The 12,503-nt window shown below is 48.5% G+C and overlaps 1 protein-coding gene across 6 annotated transcripts in view; it reads right to left on the reverse strand.

Moving 5' to 3' along the window:
• The window catches only part of Slc39a14 (solute carrier family 39 member 14), a 46,721-nt gene that overhangs the window by 8,833 nt on the left and 25,385 nt on the right, over positions 1-12,503 (reverse strand). For 4 of the 6 annotated variants that reach the window (XM_021181712.2, XM_021181711.2, XM_021181713.2 and 1 more), the window contains 3 exons: positions 4,803-5,081; positions 2,570-2,756; positions 1,788-1,957 (listed from right to left, as the gene is read on the reverse strand). In XM_021181712.2, the coding sequence (XP_021037371.1) occupies positions 1,788-1,957; positions 2,570-2,756; positions 4,803-5,066 (621 nt within the window). In that variant the 5' untranslated portion in view covers positions 5,067-5,081. The remainder of the gene's footprint in view (positions 1-1,787; positions 1,958-2,569; positions 2,757-4,802; positions 5,082-12,503) is intronic. The other 2 variants (XM_029468889.1, XM_029468887.1) reach the window with 1 other exon arrangement.

The following is a 12,503-nucleotide window of genomic DNA, read 5'->3' on the forward strand; positions in this document are numbered from 1 at the left end:
AGAGAGAGAGAGAGAGAGAGAGAGAGAGAGAGAGAGAGAGAGAGAGAGAGAGAGAGAAATAGGAGATTTGTTAGTGATTTGGGTCTGATGCAATTTCCTTCAATCAGTGCAGGAGGTATGAGGAATTTGAGGTGGTCTCGGAACCCTGTGACTACTGCTCCTGCTCCCGAGGTGGCCTGAGTCACACCTGCCAGCTGGTGTGACTGGCAAACAGGGCAGGCTACTGCCTCATCGCATACACACGTTCAGCATGTGCTCAGGCCCGGCACAGACTTAGGACTCAAGGTCGTTTAACAGGACACCGGAGCGAGTGGGAAGAGAAGGTTTGGTGTGTCATTGGCTCTACTTGTGCCTATTTAAGCCACGTCACAGTGGCGAGTATGACACTACCCAAGGATCATTCGGTGTGTGCAAGAAACAACAAAGTTGCGTACAGGACGGGAGGGCCACAGAGCAGGCTGTCTGTCAGATTCAGTTTCTGAGCAGCCATGTGTGTTCCCATTTGCTTTGAGAGACCTGGAGTAGAAAGCAGAGTTCCAAGACCAACTCGTTATAAAAATTAATTTCAAATGCATTTTCCAAAGTGATACACTCTGGGTTGTGAGGGGACAGTACAGAACTGTACCAGGATGTCGACCCTTGTGTGTCCCAAAGGGCGGGACAGGGACGATGGTAGTTGTCCCAATCAAACAGGCAATAAAACACTTCATTTCAAATCCTTAAAAAAAAAAATTAGTAAATTCAATGGCTGGAGCTGAAAAAATAGCCCAAGGTGAGGCCTCTCGGGAAAAACAGGGGAGCTAGACTTAATTCAGTTCTTCCCTCATGATGAAAGGGGAGCAGGTGAGGCGTGACACCTCAGAGAGAAGCTTTCCTCAGTTAACCTCTTGGTTGAGGAGGGCCAAAAAGCCAATGATGTGAGCCTTTATAAAAGATCTCACGGCACCAAAGTGGTCAACTAGGTAGTTACACGTTACTTCTCCAACAGTGACGTGTGCCTGAGCTGAACAGCTGGGAAGACTCTCAACTTGGATCTTATTTTTGCAGCTCCTCAGGGATGGCGATTAAAAAACAGAATTATTGAACATTTAAAAACAGTTAGGTGAGTGGACCAGGAAGTCAGACCTATCCGGGAAAGATCAGGATGCAAGGCACAAACGAATGAGCTTCTCTTATACTGTGTTTGGTTTTTTTGTTTTTGTGTTTTGTTTTGTTTTGTTTTGGTTTGGTTTTGGTGGGAACAACCTATTTCTTAGGTTGACCAAGCTGTGATCTTCCTGCCTCAGATTTTCAAGTGCTGCAACTGCAGGCACGAGCTGCCACAGCTGCCTTAATTAAAACCAGGATCACACCATTGAGGCCAGTTCCCCTGGTGACCTCCCTCCCTCTGCCTCACACATCATTGAGGATCAACTGGAGTCCATACACGAGCACCCCCAAGATTTCCCTTAATTGTCAGCTCCTGCCTGGCACATAGAGTGCACAAACGGCAACTTTGCTTTGGACTCCTATAAATCAAGGCTCTGGAATGGAGTCAAAAGAGATTCCCCAAAAGGGGGCACGAATGTTTTAGAACCTTGCATCTGATATCATCCGAAGAGGCCAGAGGCCAACTTGAGTGAACAGAGGCATGAGAGAAGTTATTGGACCCCCTGATATGAAGAGTCAATTCATTTTTCGGGTGGCAATTGTTGGGGGCCTTAAGAACACAGAGGGAGAATGTCAGCCCGAGGGGGACTGGGCTGCGTCAGCCCAGGAAAAGTGAACGCGCGCCTGTTCTACTGCACCTCTGGGATGAGCTGGAAAAGGGCGTTAGAGAGCAGCGTTCCAATGGACAGGGCGATGAAGTAAGTGAGCACACGGCTGAAAAACGCTTTCTCCGTGCACGGCAGGACCAGGACTCCCAGGAGAGAGGCCAGGTTAATCAGCGAGACACTGAGGAACCCAAAGCCCCACACTGTGGAGGAACAAGAACAGACGAGGGCCTCCATTACTGAGGGAGTAACGCTGCTGACAGTGATGTAGGCATACAGAGATCCAGCAGCCCCTCAGGAAATGTCTGCTGACTCCATCTCTTGTTAGGGAAGCCTCGGGAAAACAAGGCTGAGGTTGCTATCTGAGCTTACCCTTTAGAGGAAAAAGACTGGAGACTCAACATGGTGGAGTACCATGAGTTAGACAGTATGTGTACTTATGATGGCAACACAGGTTAGGTCTGGTAGCCCTTGCTGGCACTATAGGACTTTAGAAAGGCAATCAAGGACTTACTCAGACAGGGTGAGTCCTCTCTAGGTAGAGGGTACTAAGGTAGAGGTACTAAGAGGCAGTGGGGGTGGGGGGCAAGGGAGCGGGAATGTAGTAGCCAAAGGAGGTCATAAAGATTGGCACTCTTGCAGTTTAATGAAAACAAAGGGTGAGTAAAAGAAAAACATATTCACATGCTGGCCAGGGTCCAGTCCACCCAGTGCTCACCAGTCAGCCCACCCAGGGTCTGGTGATGTTTGTAACAGTCTGGGTACACGTGTCCATCATCTATATCCACCATTGCCCCAATCCAGTCCGTACTTACCTTCAATGGCGCTTGGCTTCCCCTCCTCTGTCTGTTCATTCTCCTCAGACTTCCGGTTTTCTGAGGTGCAGGCCTGGGAATCCAGCTGCTGGAGAATGGTGGGGCAGAACTCCTGGAACTCACTCATCCCGATCTGAGATCGCTCGCTCAAGTTGTGGGCCGCAAAGAGGTCTCCAGAGCTAAAGCACTGAAATCAGGAGGGGCAGAAGGGTTCTTAGAATCCAAAACTCCTGCCCTACCCTGCCCTGCACCACTCGACCCTGCAGGGAACTCAACCCCCTGAGAAATAAAGAAAAACAGACACAGCCACACCGCAGAGAATCTGGAGTCTTGTCTCCAGGGATGAGAGTCAGGAAAGCCCCACACTTGAAAGCCTGGCTTGGATCTCAGATCGGCCATGGTGAATGCTTAGGGCACACATCTGGTTATAGAAAGAGGTTTGGGGAACAGATTCCAAGGGGAACCTTAATCTTGGCTACTTGGGTGGCCAAGGCAGGAAGACCACAGCCTCAAAGAATGTCTGAGCTGCTACGCAAATTCAAACCTAGCCTGCACAGCTCAGCAAAACCCCTCCACACACCCTCCCCCAGGTTGTACCCCATCCCCAAGTGAGAAAAGAATACAGTAAACAGAGTGCTGGACCTGACTTGGGCTGGCCTAGGTCCAATGCTACTGGGGGTGGGGTGGCAGTGGAGGACAGGATTCCAATCATGTGACCAGGGTGTGGTTTCAGAGAGACGGGATTCTAATCTGGAAACCAGACGGCAAATTTAACTGCACTTCACAATAGCCCAGGGAGCTATTCTACTAAAAATGTAGATTATAGGTACCTATGCAGGAATATGGATGGACCTGTGTTGATTAAAAGACACAGGCACCTGTGACCTTAGGAAGTCTTGCATATTATGGGAAGTCAAATTGAGAGCGTGTGTGCATGTATGATGTATGCACACATTCATGAGACCAGGAGAGAACACAGGGTGTCCTGTTCTACTGCTCTCCCTGCCTCATTCCCTCGAAACAATGTCTCTCATTGTGCCTGGAACTAGGCCTGCAGCCAGTAAGACACAGCACTGGGATTAGAGGTATGCATGGCTGCCCAGCCTTTACCTGGGTGCTGTGGATTCAAACTTGGGTCCTCACACTTTCAAAGCAAGGGCTCTTATCGCTGAGACATCTCCCCAGCCCACATTCTTCTCATTGTGTTTTAGTCACATAAGCCACAACCCTTCTCTGAGGGTGGTTTTACCAGGGTCCACCTCTGAGAGTCAGCCCCGCTGGGATTACTGACCCAGAACACTGCTGCAGTCCCTAAGGCCCACGTGTAAGTCCTCCAAACTCAGCCTGCCACTCAGGCACTGCCCACGTTGGCACTCAGCCTCCCCAGTGATGCTGACACTTTTCACAGTTGAGCAGCTCTGCATGCATGAGATGCACAGTGCCCCGGCCACTTTTCTCCTTTCAGCCCCAGCCTATTTATCCTTCAAGGTTTGGCTTCAGCATGCCTCATGCACATGACCCTCAACTTCCCTCTCTCATAGAACCCCATAACTACAGTGCACCCCACAAAATATGGTACTTCATTTTCATCCCAGCTAGCTGAGCCCCTCAACTCAACATGGTATATGGGTTCTCCTCAGGAGCAGCTGCTGCTCTTTAGCCACTGAGGACCCTGACCCTGGCTCTCCACTTCCCATGATGCTCAGTGTGAGGGGCAAAACAGAACAGAAGGACTCCGCAGGCTGACCACTACTGGGCTGCCACAAACAGCCCCAGACTTGAATAGCAGAAGATGGGATGGAAGAACATTTCAGATGAGACTGGAGACTGGACTAGTGAAACCCTGAGACTAGAGTCTTGGCCCCCATCCCAGAAACCCCTGTGAAACCACTCCCCAGAAAAACAATTCTTCCTGCATCTGAGGGGATTATGAGGCGCGTCTGGCACGGTGTGAGAACAGGAAACTCTACTGGACCTGCTCTCCTGAGAGCCATGGTTCACCAGCATGCACCCAGGTGCAGCTGCAAAACTGTCTGGGGACTGCCGACCCTCTTCTTAACCCTTTGTGAGAGCACAAAACACCATGCAGGTAGTGGGGAAGCCTCCCTGAGGATGAAGGATATGCTGACCCCAGTGAAGATGGGAGCTGACTGTCACCAGGGTCTACCTGCCTCCCCTGGCCAAGCTGCTGGGCCACTCTGTGTCCAGCGGTGTCAACAGAGAGGAGCCTTACCATGGAGAGGTTCCTGGGTCCTTCCTTGGGCTGGGAAACATTATCCCGGCCCACTCCCACATGCAGGTGGTCGAGCAGGGACTTCAGCTGTGTCAGGGTAAGGCTGTCATTCTTTCCATAGCGGTCCATGAGATCTTCCAGGAAGGAGGTGGCACTGAGGGGCGGCAGGCCAGCAGACGAGGCATGAGTCTGGGGGGCAGTTCTCCATATACCAAACAGCACCAACAGGAGGCAGCTAGGAAGGGCTGGGTGCAGCCGCTTCATGGTGACCACCGATACCTAGAACACAAAGCCAGGTGAAGGCAAGGTCTCTATCTCTGCCCCCACACTCAGGTAAATGTCAACTCACAGCCCCAAGCCAAGGGCAAGGGCTCTCCTCCCCTCAGACTCTGAGTAGGATGAGCATCAAGATCTGATTTAGCCTCTGTCTCTATATGCTCTACTTGACTTTGGAGGAATCCTTCTGCTGAAGGGGTAAGACAACAAGAAAAAGGATGTGCTGGGCACTGGGGTACATGCCTCCTAACACCTAGGAGGAAGAGGCAGGAGGATTCAAGGCCAGTTTCAGACACACAGTGAGCTTGAGCTATGTAGGAACCTGTTCCACCTAAAAGGAGAAGTAGGGTTGGAAAGCCTGTGTCAGGTAACCATGTTCCTGTAAGAAACCCTGAAGACACTCACTGAGTCAAAGCTAACTCTAACACACACACACACACACACACACACACACACACACACACACACACGCACTCCCCCTCAATCCCTGGGAAGAGAGCGGAATCAGTGGGAATGAGACAGGAGGGTACTGGAGATAAAATAAGATAAAATCTTGAATAAGATCAGAATGTAATATATATATATGTGTGTGTGTGTATGTGTTATTGAAACTAACACTGTGCATAATGGGTTTCATTGTGCTAATAAAAATATTGGGGCTGGTGAGATGGCTCAGTGGGTAAGAGCACCCGACTGCTCTTCCAAAGGTCCTGAGTTCAAATCCCAGCAACCACATGGTGGCTCACAACCATCCGAAACGAGATCTGACTCCCTCTTCTGGAGTGTCTGAAGACAGCTACAGTGTACTTACATATAATCAATCAATAAATCTTAAAAAAATATATTGTGCTAATAAAAATGTATTATTATCATTTTACGTGTATGGCTGTTTTGGCTGCATCTGTATCCATGTACCACATGCATGCAGGTGTTCCCAGAGACCAGAGCAGGACATCATATCCTCTGGAACTGGAGTTATGGACACTTGTAAGTCACCATGTGGGTACTGGGGATCAAACCCAGGTGCTCCGCAAAAGCAGTCAATGCTCTGTCAAGCACTGAGCTCTCTCCCCAGCCCCTAATACTAAGTCTTAAAAAGAAGAAAAACAAAAGAAACTATGGGCGGGGGAGGTTGATCTAGGTTGGCCGTACAGTTAAGAGGCCCAGACTCCATTCCCATCCAAAGCAGACAGAGAGACATAATTAATAGCTGCGTTAAGGCTATGGCTTTAAACAGAAAGGCCTTACAGAAATACTGAAATAACCATGAATTAATGATATCTCAGATTCACCTCAAATTAATCAAGGTAGGTTAGTCAGGTAGGACATCCAGATAAGATAAAACTATATTAGACACATGGATTTCAGAACTGAAACATTTATACACAGAAGATTAAATTAAAATAAATAAAACTTTAAAAAAAAGGGCCATAGACAGAAATGTGTTGTGATCAATGAAATCCTATCAATTTCCTGGAATATCGTGGGGCTGTAAGAGAAAGAAGTGGCTATAATGTCCAATGTGGAAACAGAATAACATAACACAGCTAAGACTGAGAAGGAACAACGAAGAATGAGAGCTGCCCTTGATTTTCCTGGTAATCCCTCACTTCTCTTAGTACAGTTATAATTTAATTAGTGACATCAGCAGGCATGAGGAGGTGCTCCAGCACCAGAGGCCTCAGTGCACAGTGCTCCTCCTGTCCAGAACAGTACAGCATCCCCATGGCCACGAAACAGGTCCTACTGACCACTGCCTGCCTCTGCTGCTTACAGACAATGTGATCTTGGGTAAGCTACTTAGTGGGAAACATCACAGGATGGTAGGGCAGCCTACCATAGCATAGCCATTAGCACCAAACACATGGCTTTAACTTCCTGCTCTACTACTTACGAGAGGAAGGGCACCGGGCAAGTTGCACAGCCTCAACCATCACCATTTTCTCATCTGTAAAGGTGGTACCCAGCTCACTGGATGGCTGTCAGAATTTAGCAATCAAAGTGATGGGAAGGTCCTAGCTGCTGATTACCTGAATTGAGGTACTTGAAATTTGACTTCTACCAGTTGAGACTGGTCTGTGCTACACAGGGAGGAAAAGGGAAAAAGGACGTGTTGGGGATGTTGGGGGTTGGGAAGGAAGGAAGGAAGAAAAATGACACTCCCTTGAAAGAAGGCTAGGGAATACAGCTCAGTCATAGAGCAGGTATGGGCCTCACATGTACAAAAGCCCCAGATGTGATCCCTAACACTGGCCTAGGCACAGGGCACAAGCCTTTAATCCCTTGGGAGGCAGAGGTAGATGGATCTCTGAGTTTGAGGCCAGCCTGGTCTATATAGTGAGTTCCAGGACAGCCATAGCAAATAGTAAGACCCTGTCTCAGACAACGACAACAACAATAACAACAAAGAAAGAAAAACAGAGAAAAAGAAAAAGAAAAGAAGGCTGAGAATGAAAGAAGAGAAAAACAAAAACTAACCAGCCAGAGAACAAAAAGCTGAACATCTGGCTATAATCATTCAAGACAAGATGGCTTTCCAAAGTCTGACTTTCAGCCCAAGCACGAAGCTGTTAACAGACTGTCATAAGACCCTGTAGCTGCCTCTGCATTCAACTCCTGCACTCTGTCAGTCACATAAGCCACAACACACCTGAGGGTATGCTGGCTTTAGATTCCATATATGGGACACAAACGCTGGGGACAAAAAATGTCTTTCTTCACTCGGGAGGCAGAAGCAGATGGACTTCTCTCAAGGCCAGCTGGGGCTACATAGTAAGACCCTCGGAAATAAATAAGTAAAAATAAATAAATAAATAAATAAACAAATAAATATTTTTTAGGTTTGCTCTTCAGTTGAATATACTTTCAGCCACACAACTGGAAGGACTAGACAGGGCAAAAAAGACAGTCTGCAAAATTGTTATTTTGCAGCTCAACACTCTGGATTCATCACTAAGACCCAGATTAATTGATGCTTTGTGGAATAGATCTTGGGCAAAAATTACACTGAAACCCACTGTTCAATGGAGGTAGTTTCCCAGGCATGGTAGCACATGCTCATATTCCCAGAACTTGGAAGAGGAAAGCAGGATGAGGAGTTAGGGTCAGCCTCGGCTACATAGTGAGTTCAAGGCCAGCCCGAGCTACATGAGACTCTGTGTCAAAAAAGAAAAATGAACGGAGGGAGGGAAGGAGAGAAGGAAGGAGGGAGGGAGGGAGGTAAGTTGGCTATTCAGCCAGCCAGGTTTCGAGCTGTCTACATTTTCCTCAATGAGAGGGCTGTATGTGCGAGGGGCAGAGGTCTAAGTAGATTTAGTTAAGGAGAAATGCCGAGTGTCAGCCTTTTCCAAGGGCAGATCTTGCTATGGCCCTGGCATTCATTCATTGTTCCCTTACAAAGAACCTGGGAAAGATATACCTACTTAATAGATACGGAAGCTGGGATCTGGAGACCAAGAAACAAGATCTCAAGGCAAATTGAATTTTTTATGAACTGAAGTCAGGTCTGAATGACGTCTAAGTCTTGGTATCCGCCATGGGCTCAGTATGAAGACAGAGAACATGCTCCCTGGATACTGTGGAGAACCCTAGAACTAACTCTGTAGGCCTCTGCACCGAGATCTGCCGATTTCTGTCAGCACTATTGGGGACACTATATCCAGGCTAGGGATACCCTGAAGATCTGGGAGGAGGGGCAGCTAGGGGTGCTGTGGAGGCCAAGCTATCTTTTTTTTTTTTTTTTGTTTTGTTGTTGTTGTTTGTTTTTGAGACAGGGTTTCTCTGTATAGCCCTGGCTGTCCTGGAACTCACTTTGTAGTCCAGGCTGGCCTCGAACTCAGAAATCCCCCTGCCTCTGCCTCCCAAGTGCTGGGATTAATTGGGGAGCCCATTCTTCCACCTGATTTCCGGTCTTGAGAACCTCGGTCTGGGGACAAGTTGGCCTTCTTGGCAGGAGGGCTCTGCTGGTCCTTGTCTGATGGCTTATAGCGCTTCCGGCTTCCTTTATCAGCCGCCTTGTTCGGCAGTGTCAAAAGCCGGGCGTGGTGGCTCACGCCTTTAATCCCAGCACTCCGGAGGCAGAGGCAGGCAGATTTCTGAGAGCTATCTACAGGGCTCTTGTTGTAGAATCTTAGAACAAAGCACGGTTCCTACTTCAAATACCTTTCTCAAATTTCCCCTCAGCAACTTCAAAATACTATGAAAAAGGAAACAACATCCCTTCATGTGTGCACTGTGGCTGGCTTGACTTTGGCAGTTCTACCTGGGTGGGCATTCAGGTAGAGGTTGGCATTTATGATGGATTGGCTCTTCAGAGGCTTAGTAGCCCTATGATCCCTCGCATGGCTTTGAGGGCAGCCTGGAACATTAGAGAACTGTCCCCTTCTGGCTACCCCACACCACAAGCCCGGGGCTAACGGCTTCTCCAGGAAACCTCTTTCCTCTCACCCTGCCACATGGCTGCCGGGCTCCTCTAGAAAACACTGCTTTTGGACTTTACAAAGATAGGGTGTGTGTGTGGTAGTGGTGGAGGTGGCTCTGAAGTGCCAGCCAGTCCTTCCTGAAAGGAAGACCCAGTGGGCAGAGCTCTGTCACCTGGCCTATCTTATACAAAAGTAAGGAAGCTGGGGCAGTTAGGAGTCCTTGCCCGGAGGTCTTGGAACTGCTGAGGGCACTAAAAACTCAATGACCCCGGCCTTTTGTAAGCAGTGCAGGGCGAGCTCTGCTCCAGCAGAGATTTGGGGTTTTGTTTGTTTGTTTGTTTGTTTGTTTGTTTTTCCTTAACTGTAAGTTAGTCTTGGGGGGGGGGAAATGTTTATAAAAGACTCTTTGACGTTAGCCAGGCATGGTGGCTCACACTTGTAATCTGAGCGTTTGGGAGGCAGAGGCAGGATGATCGCTAATGGATCCACATAAACTGAGTCCCAGGTCAGCCAGGGCTACACAGGAAGACTCAAGAGAGCACACGGGCAGGCAGGCACTACCCAGAAAACAACCCACAACCCACAAGCAAGCAAGCAAGCAAGCAAGCAAATAAAAACCTAGATTCCCTGGAGGAAATAAAGAAAGAGGCAGAGAGAACACACGTAGGTCTTACCAGAGTTCCTCCCTCAGTGGTGTACAGGGGCAACTGTCGTCCTCCCAGAGCTGAGCCTGAGACAAGGCTCCCGTGTGTGGCTACTCAATCCAGGCCCTGCCCATTAAAGAGCTGCTAGAGTCCCGCCCCCCACTGACCACTAGGCTCAGGGTCAGAAGTAAGGTATTCCACAGCCTCAGGTCTATCTTTAAGCACTAGACCTAAGCCTCAGGGGACAATATGACGTTCATCTCGGAATCCTGGAGCACTGTGACTGGCCCCCTGCCCATGAGAAGCTAAGCTGGAATCCTGCCGGCTGTCACCCCCTCATTGGGTTCAGAAGCACCCACAAATGTGGTTCTGCGGGCTATGTTGGCACACTATTCTGCAGTATTTATCGAGCTCTGTTTTTCTTCTAGACCTAATGGAGAGAAAGAAGCAAAGCACTTCTTTGAGGTGGTGGTAGCTAGGTGGTAGCTTGCCTTGAGGCTCAGTCAAGAAGCTGATCACCAAGGAGAATAGAATAGGAACTGGAGCTGGGCGTGGTGGCGCTCGCCTTTAATCCCAGCACTCGGGAGGCAAAGGCAGGAGGATTTAAGAATAGGAACTTGGAGGAACTTGGCCTGGCCTAGGCTACTCGCTACCCAGGTTTCTTTGAGCACTGCCATAAAAACAAACAAAAACCAGACATACAGACACACATACTCGAACAGGGTCCAAGACAAACTTGGCCAAGGCAAGTTTTTCTGAGGCTACTGAGATGTGTACTTAAGACCCTTCTCCTCCCTTGTCACATGGAATGCTTCCTAGGTGACCAAACTGAATTTCAACCTCACCTAATCTTTATCTTTGAGGACAGGATGCCTGAAGGGCCAGAAGTTCCATTTCAGGAGGGCTAGCTAGAACTGGTTCTAAGATGGCTGCCCCAATTGACCTTCCCTGACAGTCTCTGACTCACTACAATCCAAGTGTGTTGGCTAAATGACACACACTTCCCAACTGCCTTGACCATGACTAAAAAGAAAACCGTTCTCTCTCTCTCTCTCTCTCTCTCTCTCTCTCAGGCCCAACTGAGACAACCCAAATGATGAGCTGAGCAAAACTAGGCCATTTCCCACAAAGGCCCCAAGCCCAGCGAGAGACAAACTGCCACCAATTCTTGGTCTTTTCCAATAGAAAGAAGGTTATGGGGAAAACTCTTTGTGGGAGATGGGAAGGAAAGCTGCCTCTCTCCAGTAGAAGGACTCCAACACACACACACACACACACACACACACACAAACTGACCTAAAGATAACTTGCCAGTCCCAGGAGACTCAGTATTCCCTTCCAATGGAAATGGGAGGTACTTTACCAAAACAGTAGACTGAACCATGGCAGTATTCCAGGAATCATTCACAAGAATCCCAGAATAGAGGGCAGAGTCACGTCCCTGCCACACCCCCATTCTCCAGACCCAGAGAACATCGCTGAACACCCTCTGTATGCTTGTGGGAAGTGGGGAACAAGTCAACCCACCTGGTGGGAAGGAAGAGGACGGTTTTTCTGTTTTGGGGGACAATAGATCATTAGGCAAACACAGGCAAAGCCATGCATACTAGCATCACATGTTTCAAGGAAAATAGTTCTGCTCATGGCCAAAACAGTGGGCCCACCAGATGACAGCACTAGGGAGGCTGAGGCAAGGGTGGGAGACAGGAATTCTAGACCAGCCTAGTCTCAATAGTTAAACTCTATGTATAAAACAAACAAAACCAAACAGACACAAATCATAAACCAGGGCTGAGGGGAGATAGCTCAGTCCCCAGCGCCCATGTGAGAGACAGCTATGGGAGCCAGGGCTTGTAAAGTCAGCACTGGAAAGAGGAACCAAAAGGATTCATTCCTGGGCCTTGCTGGCCAGCTAGGTAAGGTCCAGGTACAGGGGGGTACCACCTCAAACAGTCAGGCAAGGAACTTGAAGGAAGATGCCTAACATTGGCCCCTGGGTTCCATACATACTCCTACACATGCAGATTCACTCATCGTACATACACAGGCGTATGTACAAAAATACTTGACACACATGTGCAGAGTGGAGCTAGCGTACAACAAAAGGAAAAGAGGAAGAGAGGAACCAAACGGCACCACAAAGGTACTAGTAGATAGATTATAGTTCCAGAGAACCAAATTCTGCCAGGAACTTAGACCAGACATACCAACAAAGGAAGCTTGAGAAAACTATTGTAAGAGGGAGGAAAAACAGGGTTTCCAGTACCCACAATCATCTGTAACTCCAGTGTCAGAAAATCCAACACCCTCTTCCGACCTCCACAGGCTCTTACACACATAGGATGTATATAAATTCACAC

Source organism: Mus caroli, chromosome 14, assembly GCF_900094665.2.
Source record: "Mus caroli chromosome 14, CAROLI_EIJ_v1.1, whole genome shotgun sequence".
In the NCBI taxonomy this organism is placed as follows: Eukaryota; Metazoa; Chordata; class Mammalia; order Rodentia; family Muridae; genus Mus; species Mus caroli.